The following is a 27,826-nucleotide window of genomic DNA, read 5'->3' on the forward strand; positions in this document are numbered from 1 at the left end:
TTTATCAATCCAATCGAGGGGTGGTATCCAGCCGTTTAGCCCCACTCCACGAGGGAGTTTGTGTCCGCACATCTACTGTTAAGACTTGTTATGTCACAAGGTGACGGTAGGTATCCATACAGCGGTCTGGGCCCACGCTACATGAGTTTGCGTGCGCACATATACCGTTATAACCATTGCTCACATCTATCGTTGTTATATCCCAAAGGTGGCGGTCTAGCCACGTAAAAAAGCCGCTAAAATAAACATTAGCTCTTGGCTCTCGTGCCCAGGGGCTAATGTTTATTTTGTGGCATGTATTTGTTATGTGGCAAAGACGAAGTTTGCGTCCAATCATCTGTTAAGAACTATGCCGGACCGGCATTTCTGCCGGAAACCGGACACCGGACAAGGGTGTTCACATTACACCGGATCACCGGATCCGGTGGCCCGGAGGCCGGGTTCACAAGAATTCTCACCGGCAAATCTCATTGAATTTGGACCTGTGAAGTTTGGTTTCAAGTATTAAACATACTTCACGCCATGCTGTTAACTTTAAGTTCTTGTTTTTATAGACATCTTCGGTCTTGTCCCACAGAACAGGTCTCTCTTGGACAAGCGTTATTAAAGTTTATATTTGAATGTCGTCCATGGTACACGTCTACTTTACTCAGAAAATGCGAGCCGAATGAAGTGCGGGGAGCACGGGCGGAGCGGGGCGGGAAGCACGGGCGCGGCGGGGTGGGCCGCAACTCGTTCACATTACTCCGGTCCGGTGATATGCCGGCATTTTGTAGCGACAAAACGCTCGGTAAAAATGCCGGGCTCGGCGAAAAAGCCGGATCCGGGATAATGTGAACAGCTTCATACAATTTGTACTGCCGCTAGGCCTTCCGGCGATTTTACCGGACCGGGAGATCTGCCGGTCCGGCATAGTGGGAACCCGGCCTAAACATGTTGTTATTCTACCCCAAAGGTGGCGGTATCCAGCGGCCTAGCCACGCTGCACGAAGGGCAAGAGCTGGGCTCGAGCGCGGGCGGCGGGTTCGCGCCCGCGCGGCTGACGCACGACGCGCTGCTCGCCACGCAGTCGCGCCGCCTTCACGCCGACGTCGCACCGTGAGTTCACAGCTTTATTTTGTGTAAACCCCGGTCCGTGAGCACGTAGAATTTTGTCCAATGACCCTGTGGCGACACCGACGATACGCCACTACAAACAGTGTACCAACAGATGGCGCTGTCACTACTACACTATGGCACACTCCGTCGCTCATACAAACCTGCATCGCGGTGACGGAGTTTTATATCCTGCCAAATATATATAGACAAACCAAGATGGTGTAAATTGGACCTTGGTCCCCGAGCATAACACCCGCTCGGAAGGAAGCATTAACATTTAGCTTCCTTATTGTGGATGTACATCATATTCCACAACCCCTAGCTACCCATCCTTATCGCTCGCGCGTAATTATATTGCTGTCGCGACTATGCGACTGGCACCCGCAGTGAGTGTGTGAGTGCGATTAGGGGTCATTGGACAAAATTCTACGTGCTCACGGACCAGACTATAGTAGACCCTTGATAATATCAGAGTAAATACAAATGAGTAGGTCATCTTCATAGAAACACGTTTGTATGTGAGCAACCACGACTGGCTCCCCGCTAATCTCCGCTAAATGGCAATGCCAGATTTTGTATGGAAAGTGGCGTCTTTTTTTTTCGCGCGGCCATCGACCAAACTTTGTTTTTTGATTACAAAATAGTGTAATAAACCAAACTTACTATGGCATGTATACTTCTAAACTCAGTCTGAACTGAGTTACGAGCATAGCTGGGCATTAACTCGTTAATCCGTTAATCGTTAATTAACGAAGTTAACATTTCTATTAACGGATTAACTTTTAAGTTAACTTTAAAAAATGTTAACGGACTCGTTAACTTCCGTTAAATTTTCCTAAGTCCGTTAATCGTTAATCCAGTACCTACTATTTACCAAAAAGATACAGCAGGCACGCTGAAAATCGCGTTCTGACAAGTACGTTCGGGCTTCCAGAACTTCCAGAACCCAAAACAACAGTTTTTGTAACCAGATCACTAACGACACTTGTTATATGTGTGAGACAACTCTTGCAAATGAATTTAAGACCAGTTTTCCTCAACCGATTGAGTTGAAATTTGGTATACTTATGTAAGTACGATGACGATGCACAGTTTAGGTACCATTGAGCTGGTCTGATGATGGAGTCATGAGGTGGCCATAGGAACTCCTAAATGAAACGGCGGCATCGCATCGAATTTGGGTTCGTTGGATTTGTCTTTTCGAGCACTTTAGTACTAGATGATGTCCAGGGTCCTGATGATGGAGTCAGGAGGTGGCCATAGGAATTCCAAAACGAACCGGTGGAAACTTATCGAATTTGGGTTTGCTGGATTTGTCTTTTCGAGCACTTTGGTGCTAAATTTCATTGTAATTTAACCAAGTCTCTGATATTGAGATGCTACTAAAAAGTGTAAAATAAAATTATAATAATTAAAAATCTTTTTTAAAAAAACCGGTCAAGTGCGTGTCGGACTCACGCACAAAGGGTTCCGTACCATTGATTTATGAAATTATTTTTTTTTTTTTTAAATTTAAGTTATTTAATTTTGTATGAAAGATTACGCGGTAATAAGCGGTTTACGATTTACGAGGTATTAAAAAAAACTACTTACTAGATCTCGTTCAAAACAATTTTCGTTGGTAGTTTTTATAGTAATGTACATCATATTATGTTCTTTTTTTAGATTTTTCATTTTCTTATTTTAGAAGTTAGTAGGCAATTTTTTTTTCACTTTGGAAGCGTCTGTCACGCAAACTATTCGGTTTAGAAAAAAAATATTTTAGAAACCTCGATATCATTTTTGAAGACCTATCCATAGATACCCCACACGTATTGTTTGATGAAAAAAAAATTTGAGTTTCAGTTCTAAGTATGGGAAGCCCCCAATATTTATTATTATTTTTTTATTTTTGCATCAAAATATTCTGCGGTTCACAGAATACATCTACCTACCGAGTCTCAACAGTATAGCTCTTACTGTGACATACGGACGGACAGACAGACATGACGAATCTATAAGGGTTTTTTGCCATTTGGCTACGGAACCCTAACAAGCTTTTATACTGAAATGCAGTTGTACTAAAACGAAAAAAATAATTGTACTTATGCAAGGTTCAAATAATTTCGAAAGCTTGTAGCGCAAACATAAAAGAGGAATAAATTCCATGCGCGATACAAGCTTTCGAAATTATTTGAACATATTATTTTTTTCGTTTTATTATCATGTGTTAACGGATTAACGATTAACGTTAACTTGCGTTAACTCTTGCGAAATGTAACGTTTTAACGTTTAACGAAGTTAATTTTTTTATTAACGGTTTAACGATTAACGAAGTTAACTATTTGATTAACGGTGCCCAGCTATGGTTACGAGCATTAGAAGTTTGATGATTTTCATACTAGATTTACTTTTTGTGCGCAAGTTTTGTAAGAAATTGCAACAAAATATTGCGCTATTTTTTTTATTGCGCTGATTCTGCTCCATACTGATGTCTGGAGCCTTTAATGGATGGTATTGTTTGTTTACACATACAATCTCACTATTTTGTTGCAATTTCTTACAAAACTTTGCGCGCAAAAAGCAAATCTAGAATGAAAATCATCAAACATCTAATGCTCGTAACTCAGTTCAGACTGAGTTTAGAGGTATACATTAGGGTGTCCCGTCGTTGTATGGGAAAAAAAATTTTTTGAGCTACGGTTACGCAAGAGGTGTCGAAAGTTGCGTTTTGACATATAGATTACGATTAGCATTAAATTTAATTAGATATCTGTCATCTTGAGGCCTCTACCTGTCCTTGAAAATTTTTAAAATTGCTATTTTAGGGGTTCCTAACATAAACTATAAATAATACAAAAATAGCGTTTTTATGAAATTTGAGGGTACACAATGAGTCACAGCAAGGTTTAAAATAGTTTAAAAACCAATAAATCCATAAATACTTTAAAAACAGAATTGGCTTTTTGACCAGAATTAGGCATTTACGCGCGCGATTTTAATGTATTCCTAATTAATCCATGGGTCAGCCAAGATATCGATTTAATTTGAGGATACTCAATTCGCTTCTCACAGCAGGTTAATAATTTTACTACGCTATTATAAAACAATGATTGGCATCTCTAAGTGGAAGCTAACAAAAATGGCAGTCAATTTTAGAAAATCAACCATAACTTGAAAACCATTTGTCCGATTTCATTACTTTTTTATTTAAATCAAAGCTCTACGTTTGCGCTTGATATTTTGTAGTATAAATTGTATCGATAAAATCAACCTTTAGTTAGTAATTAAAGGAAAATTGATTTTTTTTACATTGTTGTGATATTACTTTTTAAATCATTTTTTTACAAAATGTCTTATACTCTACTAAAAGTTTTACACGAGAAAAAGAGTGTATTAAATTGTCTTTAATTTGATATATAACATGTATGCGTTTCATAACTAAAAATATTTTTTTACTTCCGTTGAAGTTCACCATTGATAAAAAACTGCGTACAGAACAAAAAATTCAGCTAGAAAGTTTATGTAACGTACATAAATGTTATTTATATTTAATAGTATGCTAAAACTATTTAACATGTCAATTAGTATTCTGTTTAAATATAATATTTTAAAGATTTTTGCTTAGGTAGTTTTTACCTGAAAAAAATCAAAAAGTATATTACTACCATATGTTTGCTAAATTTATGCTAAAAGTATGTAACATTATAACAAAAAAGTGCGGTGCGATACCTTACAGCAATAAAACTTCAACAGAAATAATACCAACAGCCTCGCCGAAGAAGTAGAAAAATTGAGAAAAACAAGTCAAAGTATGAATTCTGCTAGTTCGAACCAAACCTATTCCTCACTGGAAACAGTCTGTCATTGCCTGCAAATCATATCTTAAAGGGTTCCACTGCCACTGTTATTACAAAAGAAAATGAAATAATTGTAAAAAAAAAATAATAGATGACAAACAGTGAAGGGCTGATTAAGTGATTTTTTGAGACATAAAAATGCCGGTAGAGCCCTTGAGACATTATTTTATATTTTTTTAATTATTTTTACGGTAATCTACATCTTATGACGCAACTTTTGAGGGGTCTTGTGTAGCGAAAATATAAAAAAAGATATTTCGGGACACCCTAGTATACATGTCATAGTAAGTTTGGTTTATTACACTATTTTGTAATAAAAAAACTAAGTTTGGTCGATGGCTGCGCCAAAAAAAAAAAGACGCCAATTTCCGGCATTGTCTTTTTGTCAGTTTGTGCGTGCGCGCCGCATACGTGTTAGCGCGCTCACACACAAACCGCGCCCGTGCGTTTCTATGAAGATGACCTACTCATTTGTATTTACTCTGATAATATGCTGATGAAGATCTTTCAATGGAACTGGAATTTGAAAACACACTCAAACCAATTTGAACCAATTTACAGACTTGATGACGGTTTTTATGATCAGAAATTAAAATTAAAAATACAGAATTACTTTGAATTCCACCATGAATAATACTAGATCTTTTGAAAGATTTTCATGCATTTCAACTTGAGTTTTGTAAACGGCATTTTTTAAAACACATAATATTTATATAAAATCTCAAATAATAAAAAACTCAAGGTGATATTACAAATAAGTGTAATATAGACTTGTAAAAGTATTTTGTGTTCCCCTGCCCTAGATTTTATGTTAGATTGTACATAGATATTTATTTTTTAAAGCTTTTGAGAGTTTATGTCAGCGTTACAAATTATGTAGTTATAATAATTAGAGAAATGTGTATATTAGACATTTGTAAGTATAGAGTGACCCCATCCATGCATGTGCCGTTCTGCTGCACTTATTTGTTCTCAAGTTTAATATGATTTGCCCCAACCTGTATATCAGCTGACCCTATTTTGTTACCATGCTTTGTTCCGATTTAATTACTTATTCAAATTATTCACGAATACATTTGAATAAGTTCTTATTTCATATGATTTGATCACATTTGTTATGATTTTTTCCCAATTGAATATAATTTACCCCATTTTGATATGATTTCACCCCATGTTTAATATGATTTTTACCCCATTTTTAATATGAGTTGACCCCATTTTTAATATGAGTTGACCCCATGTTTAATATGATTTGACCCCATTTTAATTTGATTTACCCCAGCAGCTTACTCATTTGCGTGTCTTGTTTCCCCCATGTTTGTTCGCTGCATGCCGCGCGCCTTTTACGCTAACGCTGTCCCACCTGTGCCATGCCGACGTTTTACCCTTTACCCTTCCTTTTACCCTCACAAATACCACACTACTCAAATCAAACACACTCATTTTGAAATCAAAACACTTCTTATAATAACATCGTAATTAAAATCTTTTGCTGCACCATATGATTTTCGATCTTGCTGTTTGACTGCGCGGCTGTTTCGTTCATCACAACATACACTTGACCCTTCCCTCCCTGTCCTATCCTTACCGGCACCGGTACAGGCACCGCAAGCGTTCGGTGTACAGCGCCCACGTGACGTACGCCGGGTACTGCCCCGGCTCGCGGCACGACTCCGACCGCGCGTCGCTCAGCAGCGGCCGCGCCGACAGCGACGCCGTGTCGCTCTCCGGCAGCAGCGTGTGAGTACCGCGTCCACAGTGCACGTGTCACGTGACACACGCGGGTCCTGCCCGGCTCGCGGCACGACTCCGACCGCGCCTCGCTCAGCAGCGGCCGCGCCGACAGCGACGCCGTGTCGCTCTCCGGCAGCAGCGTGTGAGTAGCGCCGCCCACAGTGCACGTGTCACGTGACACACGCGGGTCCTGCCCGGCTCGCGGCACGACTCCGACCGCGCGTCGCTCAGCAGCGGCCGCGCCGACAGCGACGCCGTGTCGCTCTCCGGCAGCAGCGTGTGAGTACCGCGTCCACAGTGCACGTGTCACGTGACACACGCGGGTCCTGCCCGGCTCGCGGCACGACTCCGACCGCGCCTCGCTCAGCAGCGGCCGCGCCGACAGCGACGCCGTGTCGCTCTCCGGCAGCAGCGTGTGAGTAGCGCGTCCACAGTGCACGTGTCACGTGACACACGCGGGTCCTGCCCGGCTCGCGGCACGACTCCGACCGCGCGTCGCTCAGCAGCGGCCGCGCCGACAGCGACGCCGTGTCGCTCTCCGGCAGCAGCGTGTGAGTAGCGCGTCCACAGTGCACGTGTCACGTGACACACGCGGGTCCTGCCCGGCTCGCGGCACGACTCCGACCGCGCCTCGCTCAGCAGCGGCCGCGCCGACAGCGACGCCGTGTCGCTCTCCGGCAGCAGCGTGTGAGTACCGCGTCCACAGTGCACGTGTCACGTGACACACGCGGGTCCTGCCCGGCTCGCGGCACGACTCCGACCGCGCCTCGCTCAGCAGCGGCCGCGCCGACAGCGACGCCGTGTCGCTCTCCGGCAGCAGCGTGTGAGTAGCGCGTCCACAGTGCACGTGTCACGTGACACACGCGGGTCCTGCCCGGCTCGCGGCACGACTCCGACCGCGCGTCGCTCAGCAGCGGCCGCGCCGACAGCGACGCCGTGTCGCTCTCCGGCAGCAGCGTGTGAGTAGCGCGTCCACAGTGCACGTGTCACGTGACACACGCGGGTCCTGCCCGGCTCGCGGCACGACTCCGACCGCGCCTCGCTCAGCAGCGGCCGCGCCGACAGCGACGCCGTGTCGCTCTCCGGCAGCAGCGTGTGAGTACCGCGTCCACAGTGCACGTGTCACGTGACACACGCGGGTACTGCCCAACCAGTGGAGGTCAAGTTTGTCCCGGGGAAAAGTTAAACTGCCATTGGACCCGCAACGAAAGTTCGAAGTTAAGTTAGCGTGTGACTACCGCCTCCACAGTGCAGCGTGTCACGCGTGTCACAGCAGTATGTCACTAGTGGCACAACAGTATGTCACTAAATATGCGGGTACTTGTATCGCTATCTACAGCATTACCGCTAATAAAAACCCAACCAGTGCAGGTCAGTTTATCCCGGGGAGAAGCTAAATTGTCATTGAACCCGCAACGAAAGTTCGAAGTTAAGTAAGCGTGTGAGTAGCGCCGCCTCCACAGTGCACGTGTCACGTGACACACGCGGGTACTGCCCAACCAGTGGAGGTCAAGTTTGTCCCGGGGAAAAGTTAAACTGCCATTGAACCCGCAACGAAAGTTTGAAGTTAAGTAAGCGTGTGAGTAGCGCCGCCTCTACAGTGAAGCGTGTCACACGTGCACGTCACATAGCCGTGTCTCACGAGACACATCACCAAGTTGAGTCTATGGTCATAATGACTGCCTTTACGCTACGTGTGCCCACTCGATGCTGCTCTAGCTGAGATTCTGTCAAATTTCAGTAAGTATGCCTCTCTTTATGACGTAGAGATTTCTTCATAAAGTACTGACCTGATGACCTCTCCAGATCAGTGTGTAAATATTTCTTACGAAAAACAGTATGACACAAGAAGAAGACGACTCCAACATCATTATGGTACCAGGTATTTTTCCATAAGTATTGTAAAGTGTTGCTTGTTACACCCCTTTTTTATTTCCCCTTAGGCTGAGTATTGCTTATTTTATTTTAATTTTGTGAATGAATTAGTTTTTCTTTGCAATATTTTAATCGTCACTAACTTCATAAGAAATCATCATCAACCTATTAAAACAAAACTTAAAACACATTGTGTCGAAATTAAATCTATAAATAAATAAAAGACAGTCGAGTTTTGTTCGAAATTCAAAAACTATTCACATTTTTTTTTCAATTGGCTCACAAATCTGATGAATAACTTGCAACCGATCGATCTAATTTAGACCATGTTGTAAATAGTAATAGGGTTGATTTTCGCAGAGATGGCATGTCGATGCGCACGCGGGAACCTCGTCACCACCGACTGCACGGGCTGGACCGCCACGCGCCGCTTAACAAGGAGCAGGACACCGCCATGGTACGTTACTTATATTGATGACGTATTTCAACTTGGGTATTACGTAATATGGTCCATCTTATGGCAATATCTAGTCCTGATATTCAATCAAATTAAAATTCTTTATTAGTATACAAGCTAGCTGGCTTAAACATGGAGTGCAGGTGCGGTTTTGTTCCCCAGTCGATGAAGCACCTGATGTCATGCCCTGAGTGCCCAAGCAACTGCACTCAGGAGGATTTGATGAGTGCTACTGACAACGCCACTCTTGTGGCGGAGTTTTGGGCTGACACTGTGTAGGTTTGTTGTCGACACGAAAAGAAGAAGAAGTATACTAGCGGCCGCCCGCAACTTCGTACGCGTGGATCCCGTTTTACCCCTTTAGGGGTGGAGTTTCGTAAAATCCTTTCTTAGCAGATGCTTACATCATAACATCTACCTGCATGCCAAATTTCAGCCCGATCCGTCCAGTGGTTTGAGCTGTGCGTTGATAGATCACTATGTCAGTCAGTCACCTTTGAGTTAATTTAGATTTTTTTGACTTGAATTGTGTGGGATTTGTTCCATTTTATGGCAATGTCAAGCCCTGATATTCAATCAAATTCAAATTCTTTATTAGTATGTAGGCCCTTTCAGAGAATTTATACACGTCCCAAATAAAGCTTGCCCTCACCAAAACTTCGGGACAACACATCGGCTGGCAGAAGAAACTGATAAATTTTGTCTGTAGGCTAGAAATAAATGTTTAATTTTTTTAATTTGAGTTTCTTTTTTATGTGACAGGAGGCAAACTATTATAAAACAGGTCTAATTGAGGCAATTATGTTTAGAAATTGTGACTATTTGTTCTAGATTTCTGTGAAGAGAGTTCTCATTCTTTGGATAGGCTCGTGTTCTCTTAAAGCGCGCCCACTGTTCTCGATTTAATTAAAGCATCTTAGTATCTCCTCGTTTTACTTTCAGATGATTCCTCGGACACAGCGCATGCAGGCCGAGCAGCTGCGAGTGTTGCCGCCGGACGAGTTCGCGCCGCTGCTCATCGAGAAGTTAGAGCGCGTGCGCCGCGACCAGGAGACCAAGGAGCGGCTCGAGAGGCGCCTCGCGGAGGTACGTATGACGTCACTGCTCGCTGCCAGCCCGCGAATATACAGACTTCACAGCTCGCTGTCTGCGCCGCGTACAATATTTTGACGTCATCACTAGGGACAACGGCACTAGGGACACATACGTTTAGCGCAAGATGTTGTTAGACGAGTTCGCGCCGCTGCTCATTGAGAAGTTAGAGCGCGTGCGCCGCGACCAGGAGACCAAGGAGCGGCTCGAGAGGCGCCTCGCGGAGGTACGCACGCTATGACCACAGAATAATAATAAGTACTACGTACAGAAGTTTTACTTCGCGAAGGTATTTAAAAAAATGTGTGCTCAATGTCATTAACAATATGGTGTAATTTAGCCTGTCTCAAGAGTCAAGCACCATTTTGTTGACAAACGTCAGTGATCGGCACTGCGCCGAAGCTATAGGGCTGACTTCGGTAAAATGATGTAACGTGAGGTGCCAAACTGCGGAAAATGGCGGAGGAAATACATGATTTAGCATGAATTATCATGAATAATATTAACTACTTATTTACCTCTCAGTGTCTTGATGCAACTTAAAAAAGTACATTCTGTGTTTTTATTATTATTTACGCAGTTAAATACTGCACAGTATTTAGAACACCATTTTCTTTATTTTCTTCCATCATACACAAGAATACGCGTGCGTGAGTCAATGTTCGCTCGTATGTGAGGCCTTGTCGAACAGTATCCTGTAGGTGGGCCATCGTGCGTGTTTTGTTTTCGATGTAAACTCGCGGAGATGAACAGGCCTGCTATGACGTCATAAAACTGTTCGCAGCGCCGACGCATACTGACGTCGACGCTAGCTGCCTGCGCCGCGCATGTTTATAGACAGGCTACTCCAAAACGCTGTTTACGTAGTTTCGGTCTACCTGTCACCGTCGTTCATCGCTTTAAAGTTTTTCGGAGTAAACTCGCTGACATCACCACTCACTGCCCGCGTCGCGTATACATTTGACTGTCACCCCTTGCTGATTGCGACGTGAATGCATGTTGACGTTAGTACTTGTTGCCCGCGGCGCGTACACAACCTGACGTCACTCACGCGCTGACATTTTAAATAAAGCGCGCGCAATTTTAACAATGATCTGATGTACAATACAACAATGATGTACAGTACAATACAACAATTATCTGATGTATAATGATCGAACCACACCGATTTTTTTAGCCTGTTGGATATTGTAATTTTAATTAATTTGAAATTTAAAAATACGTTTGTTATTTACTTTCGTCCAAGTCAATTCACCCATCTACGGGCTTGCAACATTCCTTGACCATCCATTATGGATTGCCCGGTCTAGCCCCCTTTACAAAACGATCTGTCAGTAATATGTAAACACGTGACCAGGGCGACGGCGAGGAGCCGTCGACGCAGGCGCTGCCGCCGCAGCTGGTGGCGGCCGCCATCCGCGAGAAGCTGCAGCTCGACGACGACAACGACCAGGACATATTAGGTGAGGAGATTGACTGTTTTAATACATCATACAATACATTAATTGGAGATTTGAGAAAGACACAACCCTTTGTATAAGATCTGTTTCGTACCTTGATTAATTAGTGTTTAATTGGTACCATATTCCTGTGTGCTTACCATGAGTTTAGCGTCAAAAAAATCTGGCCGTAACAGCGTATTACACTTGAAAATTTCGACGGGTTCATCTAGTGTCTTAGTAGCTCAGTTGGAAGAACAGTCGCCCAGCAAGCGGAAGGTCGTTAGTTCAATTCCCGCCTCAAGCAGTTCGATTTTTCAAGTTATTTAAAATTTTCAAACTGAAACCGTTCTAATCTTATGTTGCGTACTAGTTTGGCACTACTAGCGAATAAGCGCTTCTGTCAAGTGTCTTATTTTATTTTTTATTTTATTCAGAACAACAAACAATTACATAATATAGCTAGTAACCAGTATTAATGACTATTATTAATATTACTAATTAATTATGTAACCAATAACACTGTTCGCAAAGTAAAAATCTCGGTGCCTAGTTTGGCGCTTTGAGCAGTCACTCCTGTCGTCCTGTCACCAGCGTCGCCAACTGTTGAGCCCAAACTACAGCCTCACCAATATGTCCCCAGACCAGCACGTGTCGCGCGTGTGGTCGGAGCGCACGCCGGGCGCGTCCCCGCCGGGCGGGCGGCGTGCCCGGACGCGTCCGCACGCGCGCCGCGCGCCGTCCGCGCTGTCCGCTGACTCCGGACACTACGACGCGCCGTCCGACGCGCACCACTCGCACGCCGCCTCCAAGAGGTACGTTATAAAGCCTGGTCCGTGAGCACGTAGAATTTTGTCCAATGACCCCAAGCTACCCATCCTTATCGCTCGCGCGTAATTATGCTGTCGCACTCGCACACTCACTGCGGGCGCCCGTCGCACAGTCGCGACAGCAATATAATTACGCGCGAGCGATAAGGATGGGTAGCTTGGGGTCATTGGACAAAATTCTACGTGCTCACGGACCAGGCTTTAGAAATAGATAATCCTTATTTGACACAAAAAATAATAATACAATGAATAAAGATACGACGGACGACTCATAAAGGTAGCGGGAAGGCGCTGGATGCAGGCCGCCACCAACCGGCCATCGCATTGTGGAAATCATTGGGGGAGGCCTGTACGAGCACACTCGACATCTTATATTTCGCCGACACCGCATTTTACCGTCAACGCTTAACTCAATTGTTATAATATTTTTCAGTGCAATAAACACGCTCATCGGTGACGGACACTTTCATTTAACATTCCGCTCCCGAACAACTTATCCTATTTGTACTCAACAACTACATTCTAACTTAACAACATCAACATACTACTACTATCACCAAGTGTAAGGGAACTAACCCCTACATTTCTTCGAGCCGGATATTTCATCAGAACCTAAAGTGTGAACGTGTGTGATTAGTGATAAATCTGCGGTAGCGAATCGGTTTGTCTGGCCTCCCGGAAGAGGGAATCCCCGGGCAAATTGAGAGTGCGCACATATCGTAGAGGCATCTCTACCACATACCACACCACCGGAACAACAGTTCAACAACATCTCAACATCTGAAGTCACCAACTTGAACAACATGGAAAAATTACTTCAGAAACAACAACTCGTAACGGAAGGGATCGAGAAGATCGTGGTCAACTTTAAAAAGGACACCTCACGCCGCAAGACGCCGGAGTACGCCCAAAAACGCCTGGAAGCTCTGGAGTCGCTATGGAGTGAGTTTGAAATCAATCATAAACAACTTTTACTGTCTGTAGACCAATCAGACGACTACTTTACTACCAATGCTTATCAAACTTTGAAAAGGACGTACCTATCCATGAAGGACGCCCTCCAAAAACTTTTGGAATCCAACATAACCGCTGAACAAACCGAGGCTGGAACATTGTCGAAATCGGACGAACTCATCAACCTACAGAACACCAACTTTCGAGCCTTCTCTCGTATGGTTCGCAACATTGACATTGAATCCATCACCGAGAAGTGGGAACTCGAAGACAAGCTACAAATGCTACAATCCCGTTGGAGAGTCATCGACGATACACACTGGCAAATTGACAATGTTTTGATCGGTACCGACTTAAACTACGAAGAACAATTTTCAAAACATGAAGCAGAGTTTGAAACCACCAAACGAGAACTGCACCGCAAACTTAATGCTACCACCCACCAGCAACGTTCTCTGCCGCCCATCGAGATACCTACATTCACCGGAAACTATGCTCAGTGGCCAACTTTTATGGATTTATATTGTGAAGCAATCCACAATAATGCCATGCTAACACAGGGCCAAAAAATGCAACATCTCAAGGGAAAGCTCAGAGGCGAAGCAGAGCGCATCGTTCAACACCTAACTGTGTCAGCGGAAAACTATGAAGCCTGTTGGGAAATCCTCACCCACCGCTATAACAACAAACAACTACTTTTTACAAGACAAATTCAAACTTTCATGAATCAACCATCGATACAACAACAAGCCTCGTACGAGTTAAAACGACTTTACGACACCAGTTTGGAAACTATACATGCAATACACAACTTGGGTATTGAAACAATAACATGGGACCCCATCCTTGTTCACATATTGACTACCAAACTTGACTCCGAGACATACGCTTCATACATGGAAACTAGAAAACAACCGAGAGAACTCCCTCGCCTTGACGAATTCATGGAGTTTCTACAACGTAAATTCACCGCTCTGGAACCTATAAACAAGAAAAAACAACAAAACACATCTGCTGCAAAACCTACTCCATCGAAGGACAACACTTCAACCTCGCCTAGAACACCATATGCGAGTACTTCAAACAAACCTAAAAACTATTTCGGTAAAACTTATCACGTCAACGCCGAAAGAATTTGTCCATTGTGCAAAAGCGACCATTTTCTGCTTTACTGCCAATCGTTCAAGCAAATGTCATCGGAGACGAAGTTGAAAACAATTTCGCAACTCAACATATGCACTAATTGCATGTACTCACACAATGGCAAGAAGTGCACCTCAATCAAACGATGCCGCGTTTGCAACAATCAACACCACACTTCATTGCACGACGTATTGCGAGAAGTGGACTCATCAAATTCGCCGACAAACGGGACACCGCAACTACCTACGACCTCCACGAAGTCACAACGCAAGGCGAATCATGTTACCGGCGATTACAATGAAGTTTTACTTGCTACAGCCCAACTAAAAATTAGGTCAGCTGATGGAACTTACCTAAAACTGAGATGTTTGCTTGATCAAGGATCACAAATAAACTTGATAACAGAATCAGCTGCTCAACGTCTAGGACTGCAACGTAGAAAACAAAACGCAACTATATCTGGTATTGGATTTTCGACCAATCAAAGTAACGGAACGATTCAACTTGTGTGTGAATCACTATTTGGAGATTACACGTTTACAACTGAAGCACTCATCATGTCCAAAATGATGACCAACCTCCCCAACTACACATTTGACAAGCAACAATGGCCTCATCTACGCAACATCAACTTGGCCGATCCAGACTACAATGTTTCTCGGCCAATTGATATCTTACTGGATGCTGGTATCTATGCAGATATCATCATGGCGGGCATACTACGAGGTTCTCCGGAAGCACCCATTGCACAACAAACTAAACTTGGGTGGGTGTTGATGGGAAACGTCAAAACTTTCAACTGCCACGTCATTCTCAACAACATTGACGACATTTCACGATTCTGGGAAATGGAGGAAATCATGGAAACACGCCCTGAGTCACCCGATGGTCACTATTGCGAAACTTTATACAACAACACCACACGCCGACGGGACGATGGGCGCTATGAAGTGAAAATCCCCATGAAACCGAATTATGAACAACATTTGGGCACAACAAAGCCACAAGCCATTGCCCAATTCAAACAACTAGAGAAACGACTAGCTAAGGATGAACAGCTGGCTAAAAGCTACAAAGCATTCATTCATGAATACCTGGAACTTAAACACATGAAGAAATGCACAACATCACGCGAGCCCAGCTGTATTCTACCTCATCATGGAGTCGTCAGACCCGATTCCACTACTACTAAACTCCGTGTCGTTTTCAACGCTTCTGCCAACACATCATCAGGTCACAGCCTCAACGCGTTGATGGAAGGTGGCCCAAACATTCAACAAGATCTTCAAGCTATCATTATGCGCTGGAGAACCTATCAGTTCGTGTACACAGCTGACATCGAGAAGTTCTACAGACAAATACTGGTACGTGAAGAAGATCAACACTTACAAAAAATCGTGTGGCGAGATTCGACAGCAGACCTTATCACAGAGTACCAACTTTGCACTGTTACATACGGTACGAAGGCTGCGCCATTCTTAGCCATGCGCACTATTAAACAACTTATCAAGGATGATGGACATGAGTACCCTCTCGCCTCCAACATTTTGGAACATCAATTGTACGTGGATGACTTGCTGGGCGGAAGCAACACAATCGAAGTGGCGCAAGCGACACAAACTGAACTTATCAACATGATGAAAGGCGGAGGATTCAACCTTCGCAAATGGGCTAGTAATAGTCCTTCATTACTACAAAACTTACCTGAAAATCTCATCAATCAAAACATGATCAACTTTAAACATGCGGAAACAAACAAAACACTCGGTATTAACTGGAATCCGAGCACAGATCAATTTACATTCAAACATAACGAAGACGGCAAGACTGACGTCACAACAAAACGGGGATTGCTATCGGACATATCCAAACTGTACGACCCACTTGGATGGCTATCACCTGTAACTGTGAAAGCTAAATTACTATTTCAACAAACATGGTCTTCAGGATTAACCTGGGATGAACCCCTTCCTGAAAACATACAAAGACAATGGCATCAATTTCGACAAGAACTTCCCCAAATCGATAACATACAAATAAATCGATGGATGGGAAATACGTCACAGACATTTGAACTTCACGGATTCAGCGACGCATCTGAGAAGGCCTATGCGTGCGCTATATACTGTAAAACAACCGATGCACATGGAAAACACATCATCGAGTTAGTAGCTGGAAAAAACAAACTCGCCCCATTGAGAAAACCTATTTCATTACCAAAACTGGAACTCTGTGGCGCCGAGCTCCTATCGAGACTAATGAAAAAGACCATAGACTCAATAAACATTCAGAATGTAACTGTTTACGGATGGACTGACTCAACTGTGGTACTGGGATGGTTACATGGCGACCCGTCTCGTTGGAAAACCTTCGTTTCTAACCGAGTGGTGAAGATAACAGAAACCATGCCTGCTGCCTGTTGGAAACATTTAAAATCCGAAGACAACCCTGTGGACTGTGCCAGCAGAGGACTGACACCATCACAACTCATATCACATCCCATTTGGTGGAAAGGCCCCATCTGGCTAAACAGCAACGAACATCCAAAACAAGAAACATTTCATACTGATGCTGAACTGAAAAGGATAAAACAAGTTTGTGTGTCTCAACAATCCGCGCCATTAATTGAGTCACTTCTACATAACAATAGCTCTATGGCGCGTGTAACTCGAATCCTAAGTTGGATATTTCGATTCATAAACAATGCACGTGACGTCAAAAATGCCAAACAAACATCGTACTTAACAACGAGTGACCTGAAAACCGCACATAATGCAATTATCAAGGCAATACAAATTAATCACTTCGCTGACGATATTGCACAATTAAATAAACACAATCGGGTGAGATCAACTAGCAGCATTCTCAGTTTGAACCCCATCCTGGATGAAAACAAAATCCTACGTGTCGGTGGGCGACTGGGAAACGCAAACTTGAGTCAAGAACAAAAACATCCTATTATCTTGCCCTACAATGACAAGTTAACGGAGTTATTGATTGATCAAGCTCACAAGACGACCCTACACGGAGGAGCCAGATTAACTCTAACGTATCTACGCAATAGATATTGGATAATCAGTGGCCTACGAGCAGTGAAGAAACAACTTTCACGGTGCATCACGTGTCATCGCTTCAAATCTGCACCCAACAATCAACTCATGGCAGACTTACCACCAGAACGTGTCATCCCATCCCGACCGTTCACTCACACCGGTGTTGATTTCACTGGACATGTGGAAGTCAAAGCAAATAAAGGCAGAGGCATCAAGACATTGAAAGCCTACGTAGCGGTGTTCGTATGCTTGTGTACAAAAGCTCTTCACCTCGAACTGGTGTCCGATCTCAGCACAGCTGCCTTCTTGAACGCCTTGAAACGTTTCTGTGCCCGTAGAGGAAAGCCCCAACACATATACAGCGATAACGGCACGAACTTTGTGGGCGCGGCACGGACTCTGGAAAAGCAAAGAAAGGAGGCACTGGAATACTACATAAACAATGACGTCATCACTAACCTGTCGGAGTGGGGCATTGAATGGCATTTCAATGCTCCTTCCTGGCCCACGGCTGGCGGTCTCTGGGAAGCAGCGGTCAAGAGTCTCAAACATCATCTCAAACGAGTACTCGGGGACCAAAAATTAACATTTGAGGAGTTCACCACACTGCTAACACAAATAGAAGGGTGCCTCAACTCTCGGCCTCTGGTAGCGTTAACAGAAAACATCGACACCATTGACTGCTTGACCCCAGCTCATTTCCTGATCGGCGAGCCAACTTTAGAACCACCACTATCAACTGAAGGCCAGGACACGACACTCACAAAAAGATGGCAACTTACGGAGAAAATGTTTAAGGACTTCTGGAAACGGTGGTCCGCTGACTATCTCCAAACCCTGCAAATAAGAAGCAAGTGGCATTTTCCTACAACTAACTTAGAAATTGGAGACGTCGTTCTTGTAAAAGAGGACAACATCCCTCCTGCCAAATGGATGCTGGGCCGAGTACTAGAAACACATCCTGGGCCTGACGGTCGTGTACGTGTCGTCACACTGAAAACTAAATCAAGCAACATGAAACGACCAATTACGAAATTGTCACGACTTCCTTTGGAGCCAACTAACATCGCTACCACAACCAACCCGCCTGCCAACAACGAAACAACCAATTCTGCTACACAACATAAACGTAGAAGTACCAAGAACAGCACAAAACACTTCAACAACTTATTTTGTTCGCTGCTCATGATATTTACAATGTGTGTTGGACCTAGTATGCAAGACATGGTCAACGTAACAGAGCTCAGCCCCTCACGACTTGTTTACTTTGACAAGGTGGCTGATATACAAATAATACAAGACGAGTGGAAAATGGTTGTATATTACAACATGACTACATACTGGCGAAGTTTGGACAACATACAAAACTATGTCAATCATTTGACCTCACTTTGCAAAAAGGAAGCCGCATTTCTTACAATTTCTTCTCAATTTCAACATGAACTTAACGAAATTCAACACTACAATGAGATCTTACATTCAGAACATGGACTGTCGCGTCACAAAAGAGGACTTGTGAACGCAATCGGATACATAGCAAATTCTTTATTTGGAACACTAGATGAAAGATTTGCTACTCAGTACGAGAAAGACATCAAAATCATACAATCAAATGAAAATCATCTTCTGAACCTCTACAAAAATCACACATCTATCATCGAAAGTGAATACAATCTTCTCAAGAGAAACGAGGAAGTGATGAACAGGCAATTCATCATCATCAACAAACATCTCACAGAAGCAGAAGAACGTATACAACTCAAGCAAGACAACGCCCTGTACATAACAGCCACCGCCCTTGCCGTAAACCTGATATTATCCAATATACGGCAAATACAACAACAGCTACTGGACTTGGTGACTGACGTAAGGGACGGGAGAGTCGACACCCATCTGATCAAGCCTGATCAATTTGAGGAGCAGCTCAACATCATCTCCGGCCAGTTGCCAAGCGACTTATCACTGCCTTGTGTCAACACACGTCATTGTACTCGGGGACTGTACAAGCTAGCGCGTGTACACGTTCGTTTAACGAGTACATACCTACTATTTGAAGTGAAGCTACCACTCATAAACAATGAACAATACGAACTCAACCGCATCATTCCTATACCACAAATAACTGAAAACAGAGAAAAACATATTGAATCTACATCAGAATACCTCGCTGTCAACCTAAGGAGAGACATGATAGTACTTCTGGAAGAGCGAGATGTAACATCCTGCATATCATTGCAAGATAACAAACTATTATGTGTTATAAATCAACCTATTTATAACATAAAAGTCGCCGACACATTGTGTGAGGCGCAATTATTAAACAATGGCAACTTATCGACATGCCGTACAAGAGTATCAAATTGCAACGACAAGTGGGTGCGATTACACAATCGCGGCGCGTGGCTATTCTCCTGTTGCGAAGACTGCACTACGCGCGTTTTCTGTCCAGCTGGAGTTACGTCACAACACCTACGCGGCACGGGAATCTTATCACTCGGCCTCGGTTGCATGCTGAAAGGAGACAGTTTCATCATTCACGCGCGCAATGACTACCACAGTGAACTAAAACTAACAACAAACGAAGAAACGATGTACATACGCGAATCGAGCATAAACCACATTCTCACCGACTTCAATCACACATTTGTCCCTGAAGACCACAAGGAAGCTCTAACATTACTGAAAAACAAAATTGACAACATCAAGGAACAACAAGAAGCTTTAAGTGTTCAATCACTCACACACGAGAAACACAATTATGTATTGTACTCTGTAATTGGATTCATCATTGCTGCATTCCTTGTGTGGGGGACTCTACGCTTAAGAAGAAGGTATCGAGGCTGCAGCGTGAACCGTCGAGAGCAGCAAGACTCGAGCAGCGCCGCGCAGCCACTACGCACGAGGCACAGCGAGCAGACCGCGGATATCGATAGTGTAGACGAGGTGATCGTATCTGCTGCTCGTAAACTAGATAAGGCGTCATCGCCATAAACTTTTATTTTTCTTCTTTTCTTAAAATTTGGCAGCATGTACGAGCACACTCGACATCTTATATTTCGCCGACACCGCATTTTACCGTCAACGCTTAACTCAATTGTTATAATATTTTTCAGTGCAATAAACACGCTCATCGGTGACGGACACTTTCATTTAACATTCCGCTCCCGAACAACTTATCCTATTTGTACTCAACAACTACATTCTAACTTAACAACATCAACATACTACTACTATCACCAAGTGTAAGGGAACTAACCCCTACAGGCCTATGTTCAGCAGTGGACGTCCTATGGCTGAAAATAATGATGATGATGAACAAAGAGAATAAAAACCTTTATTTTATACGAAACCACACACTCTTATATGATAAACCCTGTAATATTATGACGTTTGAAGAAAAAGAAACATCTTTTTTATGAATATTACTATGTATCAAGTATGTGAGACTGAGGAGAGTTAGCGAGCTGAAAAAATCACGCATACTGTGGAGTATCCAAAAAGCATCGAATTCGTGAAGTTACTAGCTCGATAAAGTGTCATAGATTCAGGGAAATTGACTTTGTTACAATTTACCTCTGTTACAATTCTCCTCTGTTTCCCCTACGCACGTACGCCCACGTTGCTTCTGAGCAAAAGGGGGACATTTTGATCAAAAGGGAAATTAGATTTCACGAATAGTCACGTCGTATTTATTTCCTTATCGGCTAGTGTGAGCCGATTTTCCATCGATATCAGAGCGTAGATCTGTTAAAAGTTAATGTAATCTTGCGTTTCACAGATCATTCAGCAAGAAAACCGTCACGGAGCTCACCGACAGCGGCGTATCAGTAGTCAGCGAGGGAGCGAGCGTGGAGCCTCGCATCTTGCTCTGGATAGCCGAGGGCTCGGAGCGGTTAGAGCAGCTGGGCCGCTTAGAGCGCTTCGAGCGGTTCGAGCGGATGGAGCGAATGGAGCGGCGCGCGCATCGAGACCTGTCGTCGCGCGCGTCATCAGCTGACCGGGATGACCACCGCCGCCGGGACAAGCAGCAGCAGAGGCCGCGGTAAGTTCTACTGCGGGGAAGCAAGCGCAATGTTACCTGCTGCGAAGTGTAAAGGGATAGGACATCTAGAGCAGCTGGGCCGCCTGGAGCGCTTCGAGCGGATGGAGCGTATGGAGCGGCGCGCGCACCGAGACCTGTCGTCGCGCGCGTCGTCAGCTGACCGGGATGACCACCGCCGCCGGGACAAGCAGCAGCAGAGGCCGCGGTAAGTTTCTACTGGGAAGCAAGCAGTGTTACCTGCTGTGAAGTGTAGAAGGCTATATTAGGACAGCTGGGCCGCCTGGAGCGCTTCAAGCGGATGGAGCGGCGCGCGCATCGAGACCTGTCGTCGCGCGCGTCGTCAGCTGACCGGGATGACCACCGCCGCCGGGACAAGCAGCAGCAGAGGCCGCGGTGAGTGTCTACTGGGAAGCAAGCGCAGTGTTACCTGTTGCGAAGTGCAAACGGCTAGGACATCTAGAGCAGCTGGGCCGCCTGGAGCGCTTCGAGCGAATGGAGCGGCGCGCGCACCGAGACCTGTCGTCGCGCGCGTCGTCAGCTGATCGGGATGACCACCGCCGCCGGGACAAGCAGCAGCAGAGGCCGCGGTAAGTGTAAAGTGCAAAGGGCTAGGACATCTAGGACAGCTGGGCCGCCTGGAGCGCTTCGAGCGAATGGAGCGGCGCGCGCATCGAGACCTGTCGTCGCGCGCGTCATCAGCTGATCGGGATGACCACCGCCGCCGGGACAAGCAGCAGCAGAGGCCGCGGTAAGTTCTACTGCGGGGAAGCAAGCAGTGTTACCTGCTGTGAAGTGTAGAGGGACAGGACATCTAGAGCAGCTGGGCCGCCTGGAGCGCTTCGAGCGGTTCGAGCGAATGGAGCGGATGGAGCGGCGCGCGCACCGAGACCTGTCGTCGCGCGCGTCGTCAGCTGACCGGGATGACCACCGCCGCCGGGACAAGCAGCAGCAGAGGCCGCGGTAAGTTCTACTGCGGGGAAGCAAGCACAGTGTTACTTTCTGCGAAGTGTCCTCAACGAGGAAGCACTTGGCCTGTATCTCACCTGATGGTAAGTGATGATCAGGCCGAAGGTGGAAGCGAGCTTCACCCGGAATTCAACCACGGAGGAACTGGCTATCTTACCTCTAACTGCCGGAACACAACAATGCTGTTAACATTATTGTTATGGCGACAGACTTAGGTAAGATGGCAGCTAGCCAGGTGGACTTAGAACAAGCCCTACTACCAACCAAACCGAACAGAAAAATCTGCCCCTACTGGGAATCGATTGAAGCAGGTGGTCTTACCACTAGACCACAGAGGCGGTTAGAGCGCATGGAGCGGCGCGCGCATCGAGACTTGTCGTCGCGCGCGTCGTCAGCTGATCGGGATGACCACCGCCGCCGGGACAAGCAGCAGCAGAGGCCGCGGTGAGTTTTTTGTGAGACAGGGTTATTATTGACGGTCAAGCTGTAGACCTTGGCTAAGCGGTCACAGGAGTTGCAGCAGTAGACACGAGAGTTAGGAGTTCTACGTGACGGCTGGGGCAGCGTGCTAGCGGCAGCAGTGTTACTCAGTGCAAAATGACCAAAGCTGGACGCCTAGAGTAGCTACGACACTTAAAACGGTTCAAGAGCTTGAAGTGCTCCATGCGGATGCATAGAATCCTAGGTTCTTGTAGGAATTGCAATCAATTTTTACTATTTTTTACGAAATGGAAAATTCTTTGTCACTTGAAAAGAAACTGGTGCATGCACACGTAATTTTTGAGATCTTATGCACAATTATGCGATGTGTTTCAAATTAATTTTGTATAAGGCAACTCCTAGTTCATTTTATTTTATTATGAAGTTATTCTTTAAATTTACTCAATTATTATTTTCCATAAAATCTGAAAAAATAGGAATAAACTAAATAAAATTTTGACTTCAACAGCGGCAGCGCCAGCGGCGGCGGCGGCAGCAAGTCGAGCAGCACGAGCGGCGGCGGCGGCGGCGGCAGCGGGACCGCCGGTACCGATACACACACCGTGGTGGTCGTATCGTTCCTGGACGAGGCCGTGCCCTACCGCTTCAAAGTACCCGCCGCGCCGCTAACGCTCAAACTCTTCAAGGACTACCTGCCTAGGAAGGGGAACTACCGGTGAGAAATAGTTATTCATTATTACCATCTCTAGCGTAAAGGTCACCAGCTGGGCTAGGATGCGCGCCGGGATAAAATGCTATCGATGATTTTAGACGTCAAAATGTATAGGCTTAAATCGATAAAATGTCGCGATAAACGCTTATCACGGCGCGCATCTTAGGCCTATAACACGAGTAGCGACGGGGCCGCTAGTACGGACGCAACACACCGTGGTCGTCGTGTCGTTCCTTGATGAAGCGGTCCCCTACCGCTTCAAAGTACCCGCCGCGCCTCTCACGCTCAAGCTCTTCAAGGACTACCTGCCGAGGAAGGGGAACTACCGGTGAGAAATATTTATTCATTATTACCATCTCTAGCGTAAAGGTCACCAGCTGGGCTAGGATGCGCGCCGTGATAAAATGCTATCGATGATTTTAGACGTCAAAATGTATAGGCTTAAATCGATAAAATGGCGCGATAAACGCTTATCACGGCGCGCATCTTACGCCTACAACACGAGTCGCGACGGCACCGGGACGGTGAGTTAGTTAGTCAGACGCGCATATCGTCGTGGTTGTGTCGTTCTTGGATGAAGCAGTGCCCTACCGCTTCAAAGTACCTGCCGCGCCTCTCACGCTCAAGCTCTTCAAGGATTACCTGCCGAGGAAGGGGAACTACCGGTGAGAAATAGTTATTCATCATTACCATCTTTAGCATTAAGGTCACCAGCTGGGCTAGGATGCGCGCCGTGATAAAATGCTATCGATGATTTTATGGACGTCAAAATGTATGTAGGCTTAAATCGATAAAATGGCGCGATAAACGCTTATCACGGCGCGCATCTTAGGCCTACACACGAGTGGCGGCGGGGCCGCTAGTACGGACGCACACACCGTGGTCGTTGTGTCGTTCCTTGATGAAGCAGTGCCGTATCGCTTCAAAGTACCTGCCGCGCCTCTCACGCTCAAACTCTTCAAGGACTACCTGCCGAGGAAGGGGAACTATCGGTGAGAAATAGTTATTCATTATTACCATCTCTAGCGTAAAGGTCACCAGCTGGGCTAGGATGCGCGCCGTGATACAATGCTATCAGTGATTTTATGGACATACATGGAAAATGTATATAGGCTGAAATCGATAAAATGGCGCGATAAACGCTTATCACGGCGCGCATCTTAGGCCTATAACACGAGTAGCGACGGGGCCGCTAGTACGGACGCACACACCGTGGTCGTCGTGTCGTTCCTTGATGAAGCCGTGCCCTACCGCTTCAAAGTACCCGCCGCGCCTCTCACGCTCAAGCTGTTCAAGGACTACCTGCCGAGGAAGGGGAACTACCGGTGAGAGAACTAGCCATATCATTATCATCTTTAGTGTACAACCTGGTCGAGTTAACTGCGCACCTGGCAGCCGTGACGTCACATCGACGCTCTGAGAACTAGAGAACTAGACAATTTTACCACTATTGTCTCTAGCATAAAGGTCACCAGCTGGGCTAAGATGCGCGCCGTGATAAAATGCTATCGATGATTTTATGGACGTCAAAATGTACACTCGACAGCAAATAAATCGCACCACCCGCGACGCGAACTTTAAAGATTTTCTTTTGACACAATAATGGTGCCCCAACAATATTGGTGTTATTTGAAAGCCCAATAAAATAATATCCTTAAAGAAAAACACATTTAATTTCTTAATAAATGATTAACATATACCATAAATGTGACTTGAAAAAAGACCTCACTTTGGGCTCACCTCTGGGATCAATTAGACCAAGTTTTATGGTTATAAAACCAAATAATGATCACACGTGTCCTCTTTAACAGATGGATAGCGATTAATCTCAACTTAACAGTAGCCATAAAAGTTGGCTCAAGCTTAACTATCTATTTTTTGAAGAAGTGACTCTGGAGTCTCTGGATCCTTCTAAAGAAACATTTTTGGGGTAAAAACCTTTCCTATAATGAAATGAAGTTTAGAACTAGGCTTTTGAATGGTACCAATATTGGTGTAAAGTGGGGATGCATACGTTTGAAAGTGCTTGTCGCGGGTGGTGCGATTTATTTGCTGTCGAGTGTATGTAGGCTTAAATCGATAAAATGGCGCGGTAAACGCTTATCACGGCGCGCATCTTAAGCCTACAACACTAGTTGCGGCAGCGGGACGGCGAGTTCAGACGCGCACACCGAAGGGGAACTACCGGTGAGAGGACTAGCCAATTACGTCATCATCTCTAGCTATAATCCGGGCCTCTTCAGGGCGAAAGTGTATAGGAATTTACTGGGCAAGTATGTGCCATCCTAGACTGCATCTCACCCACTTAACATCAGGTTCAGTCAAATAACTACCTGCTTTGCTCTACATAAAAAATAACGCTTGTAATAATGCAAAATAAGTAGTGCTTTTTTAGCAGAAGTGGACTTCATACTTGATAGACGTGACTTATAGTCTTTTTCACCTAAGATGATCCGTATGACGTTTCGAGTTTGAAAGATTTAGAGATGTCACATAACTAAACCATAGCGATTTATCTATCGATTTTTTTCGAAGAATTAGTAAAACCTACTTTTAGAGAAATATTTTGTATAGGTGTTATTTAACAAAAAACATGTTTTTTTTAATTACAAATATTATTGTAACAATTTTTTATTGATAATATTCAAATTTCATGGTTCGTGTTCGAAAAAACGATTCCTAAAAAGTACTGGTTCTGTTTCTTTAAATTAAAAACTATTAATTTATTTTTAATGCGTTTATTAAAGTCAATAATCGAAAAATATAGTTGATTTTTGTGATGTTTTTAATAACTAAGTATTCACTTCAATCGATTAATGAACCGCGGAAATAATCGATTTTATTATACAAGAAATACCCCAGCACTAAATCTATTCCGTTTCACACATTGCGTACATTAAACTCAGAATACGGAACAAACCAGAAACCGTCAACGGGCGTAAATGTGTATTCATATAAAGTACTCCAAATCGCACTACTTTGACTTTAGAGCAATCAGTCAATGGCCGGCGCGCGCATTGTTTACATATCCGTCAGATTGACACTTTATAATTAAATTATGCCGTCTTGTGCCGTTCCAACATGTAAGAATGCTACTGGAATTACGAAGAAAGTGCATGGGATCATGTTTTATCCGTAAGTAGCACATTTCCAATTCATTTTAATTAAATAATAATTTTCAAAAAAAATCACGGTTGTATTTTGTAAGTGTTGCCACAGGTCAACGGAATATTTTACCCTACTTTTTTATATTGAATTACATTTGTCTACTTATAAAAAATTCACGCGTTAATTTTGTTAGCGTTACCACAGAATAATGGAATATTTTCCCCATCCTTTTTGTTTTAATTAGTTTTTTGTGTAATTTCATCCATGACATGACAACCTGATTAATTAAATTATAAGTGCCACTTGTGGTCTAAACTGAATAAATATTTTTGATTTTGATTTGATTTCAATATATTGAATTAATTTATAATATTACTCCCTAATAATGAGGAGATAATAAATTACTATCGTGAATTTCATACTTTCCCATTTATTCAAAAGTAAGGCATTGGTATCAACAGATCAGCAGCAGCAATATTTGTATATTTAATAATAATTTTAAGTAATTAATTATTGCTTACATACTTACTCTGATTTTTTTTCAGGATACACAGCCAGAGTTGCCTCGCAATCAAATTTAAGTATTGGTGATGTTTTTGATTTGGATTCTGTTTTTGACTCCAAGAAAAGTTAAACTAAAAGCACTACTGCGCCGTAAACAAATGTTTTGTTGTCGATATGTTTACATAATAAAGAACCTTAAGTTTCTTTTTTGTTTTACTTGGCATTCTAAAATTTATATTCGACTTTTGTAATTGACTTTTAAATAACATATTATACCTACATAAAATATAGTACATATATTACACTATTTAATAGAAATAAATAATCATCTTACACTTAGTTACTTCGGAGTAAAAATTAAATTCATAGGTAGGTAGGTACTATCTATGCCTATGGCCAGTCATGTCGTCTCGTTCTATCGCAAAGAATCACCATTTGATAAGAGCGAGAGCAAAAACGGAAATGGATAGTTAACACTGGCCGTGTGTACTTATTTCACTTACTTATTTTTTACTTGTTTAACATCTCTTTAAAAAATT

At 44.1% G+C, this 27,826-nt stretch overlaps 1 protein-coding gene and 1 long non-coding RNA gene across 2 annotated transcripts in view; both read left to right on the plus strand.

Annotated features, from left to right (window-relative positions):
• LOC135074729 (axin) overlaps window positions 1-27,826 on the plus strand; it is a 100,708-nt gene that overhangs the window by 68,352 nt on the left and 4,530 nt on the right. Inside the window, exons 10-18 of the mRNA XM_063969101.1 lie at window positions 956-1,098; window positions 6,540-6,677; window positions 8,907-9,003; window positions 9,946-10,089; window positions 11,453-11,558; window positions 12,178-12,349; window positions 21,293-21,406; window positions 22,850-22,966; window positions 23,472-23,678. Coding sequence (XP_063825171.1) covers window positions 956-1,098; window positions 6,540-6,677; window positions 8,907-9,003; window positions 9,946-10,089; window positions 11,453-11,558; window positions 12,178-12,349; window positions 21,293-21,406; window positions 22,850-22,966; window positions 23,472-23,678 — 1,238 coding nt within the window. The remainder of the gene's footprint in view (window positions 1-955; window positions 1,099-6,539; window positions 6,678-8,906; window positions 9,004-9,945; window positions 10,090-11,452; window positions 11,559-12,177; window positions 12,350-21,292; window positions 21,407-22,849; window positions 22,967-23,471; window positions 23,679-27,826) is intronic.
• On the plus strand, window positions 26,108-27,491 carry LOC135074730 (uncharacterized). The gene is made up of 2 exons (XR_010257885.1): window positions 26,108-26,810; window positions 27,329-27,491. It is a non-coding gene; the product is annotated as an uncharacterized LOC135074730 (long non-coding RNA).

This window comes from Ostrinia nubilalis, chromosome 9 (genome assembly GCF_963855985.1).
Source record: "Ostrinia nubilalis chromosome 9, ilOstNubi1.1, whole genome shotgun sequence".
In the NCBI taxonomy this organism is placed as follows: Eukaryota; Metazoa; Arthropoda; class Insecta; order Lepidoptera; family Crambidae; genus Ostrinia; species Ostrinia nubilalis.